The 4757-nt window shown below is 25.8% G+C and overlaps 1 protein-coding gene across 1 annotated transcript; it reads right to left on the reverse strand.

Annotated features, from left to right (window-relative positions):
* Positions 1 to 306: 306 nt before the first annotated feature.
* Positions 307 to 4370, reverse strand: LOC114272104 (EG45-like domain containing protein). The gene is made up of 3 exons (XM_082894633.1): positions 4150 to 4370; positions 894 to 1173; positions 307 to 488 (listed from the first exon to the last, which is right to left on the reverse strand). The coding sequence occupies exons 1-3, from the start codon at positions 4262 to 4264 to the stop codon at positions 482 to 484; spliced, it is 402 nt and encodes a 133-aa protein (XP_082750759.1). The 5' UTR covers positions 4265 to 4370; the 3' UTR covers positions 307 to 481.
* Positions 4371 to 4757: the final 387 nt, after the last annotated feature.

Consider the following 4757-nt stretch of genomic DNA (forward strand, 5'->3'; position numbering starts at 1 on the left):
GAATATAATAATTAATTTTTTGACCTCTTATTGAAATCATCATTATTCTAAATTGATTAATGGTGATTGCACACATATATATACCACCAAGAATCTTCTAGAGTGAAATTTTTCTAAAGTTTCTTAGAGTGCTACATTGTGTGGTTGAGATTTACTGACAAGTCACATTAGAAAAATTGATGTGACTTGCCAGTAAATCTCAACCACACAATGTAGCACTCTAGGAAACTTTAAGAAAAAATCACTTTAGAGGATCCTTGCTCTATATATACATGTCATTCTTCTTTATCAAATGAAACATGAGGATGAGTATTTGAACGGAATGATCGTTACATTCCAATCTTTATTTTATGGAACCAAACAACTAGAAGCAATGCATATCCAAAAAGGGGTACTATCAGCTATTTCATAACCATTCATCTTCCAATGAGATCTCCAATGTAGACGATTCGAGTTGTGCAAATAAATGCTTTAATTACTATCAAACCCTGCAAAAATAACACACCCACATATTAGTATATCATTCATCTACAAACACAAAAACAATCCATGCATGCATACAATACAAGAAGTAAAAATACAAAATAGAATGCATGCATACAATACAAGAAGTAAAAATACAAAATAGAAACATGGGAAATTCTAATATATACTCTTTAAAAGGGTATACCATATGTACCCTCGATTATGTTATTTTTTTTTTTTAATTATGATCAATTTTTTTCTTTAGTTATAATATTATTTTAATTCTAACTCATGAGTTTTTTAATTATGTCTCGTATTGTGTTTAGTTATGATAATTTTTTCTTTTTTAGTTATGATTCAAAAAATTAAAATAATGCCATTTTTCTTTTTAGTTAAGTGCATAGTGTTTCCCTAGAAACGTTACTTACTGTGCATATTCAACATTGATCTTGGCATTGGGAAATCTGGAGATGGCATCGAAGGCTTTGTTTGAAAGAAGTAGAGTACTTGGGCAGGGGCTGTTTCTGCAAAAATCAACAACCTGAACAACAATGGATATGTCTTTGCAGGGTCGCTTGAGGCCGCTAATGCAGCGTATGCGGTATCTCCGACCACAGGCGGCACCGTTGTCCCATAAACCATCACTGGTGCCAGCAAAGTATCCATCTTCTGGGAATTGATCTTGGCTGTATCCTCCACACCTTGTTGCTTCATCATCAACAAATAAACAAAAAAAAAAAACATCCCAGTTTAGCCTTCATAACAATAATACTTGTCATATATATCTTCTATGGTACTGTAAATATGAGAATATTGGAACTATGTAGGCATCAACAACTATGGGAGTTAGGTTTTGGATTTACTAACCAGCTTGGACATGGTACTGTGATATAAGATTATGGAAGTATCTGAAATAAGAATGTTATGTTATAGATTTAAACTTCTTGTAGTGTGACTCAAAATAAATTTAATCCAAAAATTATTATTTTTATAGTAATTTTTGTATATCCAGATCTTTGTAGTTTGGTTCTCGTATCAGTTTGATTTTTGTAATTTCAATTATATCAATTGTCATTCAATTTTTTATATTTGTCAATTTAGTCTAATTTATAACAATAATTAAAAAATATATATATAAATCAAGGGCAAAAATGTTAATTTAAAAGGAAATAGGCTGTTTTAAATTGGATAGTTGTATTTACATACCATCATTTCTCTCCGCTCACGCCATATTACTCTCTTTTTATATTATTATTATTTACTATTGTGTCCCTAAAGCAAATTACTTTTGAACAAAACTTCAAAATATAATCTCTTAGTACACACCACCTACCACCACTATCACTACCAGCCATTGCCACTGTTGTGAACTCCCTCCCTCCTCCGCCACTCCCTTCCCACCTTGGTTGCTATTCTAACACCCCTCGCACTTTTAAAAATGAAAGGGATGGTAGTGGCAGTAGTAGGAAAGGGCGACATGGCTCGGAAGGGGGTGGTGGAGAGGTTGGAGAAGGGGATGACATCGGCAGTTAATGGTGTGTGTGGTAGTTCGGGTTAAGTTAAGGTTAACATTTGAGTTTGGAGTGATGAGAGTATTTTGATATTATTTAAAACTTAATTTTGTAAATTGATAAAAAAAAAATCAAAAAATTAAAATTGAGTGTGGCATGAATTGAGTAAATAATTTGTATTTAGATAGTGCAAATAAAAGCTCCATTTCAAATTGGATATTATTATCTCAATCACTTTGTGAAGTAGTAAATAGACTTATTTGGCCTTTGATTTCAATCCAATTTGTAAAGAAACATTATCAATTGAATTAAATTGACATTGTATGAAAAATCCAAAGATAAAATTGATACAATTACTTACCCAAAAAAAATGATGCAATTAGAATTATAAGGATTAAATACATGTGTAATTTTTATTTATTTTTTGATCGGCTCACTAGCTTTTTTTTTTACCAATAACAGTTAGTAGGTTAGTAATTAGATTACAATGCAGATTAACGTCTTTTCATAAACTTGAACTTGAAATCTCACACACTTTGGCACCTAAGTGCCCTCCTCATGATCACTTGGTCCAACAAAAACAGTTCACTAAAAAGCTTTTTGGCCCCGTTTGTTTCGTTGGATATAAAATGGAGGATATAATATGATGTGGGATTTAGTCAGGATATATAATGAATAGGATATAAGTATTGGATAGTATATCCCCCAAGTCATGTTTGTTGACTTGATATATAAGATTGGATATATGTTATGCATGTTTGTTTTACAAAATATATTGTGGGATATAACAAGTAATTTCCAAGATTGCCCTCATAATATTATATTATATTAAATTAAATTAAATAATATTATATTATATTAAATTCAAAATTTATATTAAATTCAATTCAATAATATTATATTAAATTAAATTAAATTAAATAATATTATATTAAATTCAAAATTTGTATTAAATTAAATAATATTATATTAAATTAAATTAAATTCAATAATATTTATATTAAATTAAATTCAATAATTATATTATGTTAAATTAAATAATATTATATTATATTAAATTAAATTCAATAATATTTATATTAAATTAAATTCAATAATTATATTATATTAAATTCAAAATTTTATATTAAATTATATTATATTAAATTCAATTCAATAATATTATATTAACTTAAATTAAATTAAATAATATTATATTATATTAAATTCAAAATTTGTATTAAATTATATTAAATTCAAAATTTGTATTAAATTATATTATATTATATTAAAGTAAATTAAATTCAATAATATTTATATTAAATTAAATTCAATAATTATATTATATTAAATTAAATAATATTATATTATATTAAATTCAAAATTTTATATTAAATTATATTATATTAAATTCAATTCAATAATATTATATTAACTTAAATTAAATTAAATAATATTATATTATATTAAATTCAAAATTTGTATTAAATTATATTAAATTCAAAATTTGTATTAAATTATATTATATTATATTAAAGTAAATTAAATTCAATAATATTTATATTAAATTAAATTCAATAATTATATTATATTAAATTAAATAATATTATATTATATTAAATTCAAAATTTTATATTAAATTATATTATATTAAATTAAATTCAATAATATTATATTAACTTAAATTAAATTCAATAATATTATATTATATTAAATTCAAAATTTTATATTAAATTATATTATATTAAATTAAATTAAATTAAATAATATAATATTATATCATATTAAATTCAATAATTATATTATATTAAATTCAAAAAAATATATTAAATTATATTATGTTAGATAGAAAAAAGGGTAAATTGGACTTTTTACATCATATCCCCACCAAGGGGATATGATATAATGGGGGGGGGGTGTGGTATTGTATATCCTCCACTTTTGGGGGATATACAATCCCACCGGATATTATATCCCCTTCAAAAAAAAATTGCAAACATGGGATATATGGACCCCACCGGATATAATATCCAATCCCAATCTTTATATCCCCCAATCAAACAGGGCCTTTGTGTTTTAGAAAAGGTGAAACTGAAGAAAGGAAAAATAAGTAAATAAATAAAAATTAAAACATGTTAGTATGGTTAGGGTAGAGGAGGTTATAATAAACAGTAGAAGAAGTATTTGAACATACGCAAGTATGGAGGATCGTAAGATGTGGCTGTCCCAATATCAGCTGAAACCCTCAGAATATCACAACACTGGGAAACCATGAACACCAATAATGCTGTTAACAACACCAACTTCATTGTTTCTTTCTTTCTTTGTTTGTTGTGAAAATGAAAATGAAAATGAAAATGAAAATGAAATGGGTTATATCCGAAGAAGGTGTACTTGTGTGATTGATTCTATATTGTGCAAGTACAAACTAGTATGGTATTTATAGTTGCATTAGGTCAAAGCATGACTTGATCTTTTGACCTTTCACTTTTCTGATATTTTATGGATCCTCTAGTTGGAGCTGACATGATGGAGTTGTTTGGTGAGCTCTTTATAGTCTTCTTCTTCCTTTTTTTTTCTTTTTTTTTTTTTTGATAATTGTGTCAAAATATTCTGATACATCTTCTATTTATAGTTTATGATATAAAAATAATTTAAATATGATTATTGAAAAAAAAGATAGAGATGTACTTTTTATTTCTACTTTCGATTATTAACTTTTAATAGTTACACCAAAATATCTTGCCATAGATGCAATTTAAGAGTCCCACGTAAAAAAAAATATTATGTAAAACCATATGG

This window comes from Camellia sinensis, chromosome 11 (assembly GCF_055761805.1).
Source record: "Camellia sinensis isolate YWXY chromosome 11, ASM5576180v1, whole genome shotgun sequence".
NCBI lineage: Eukaryota > Viridiplantae > Streptophyta > Magnoliopsida > Ericales > Theaceae > Camellia > Camellia sinensis.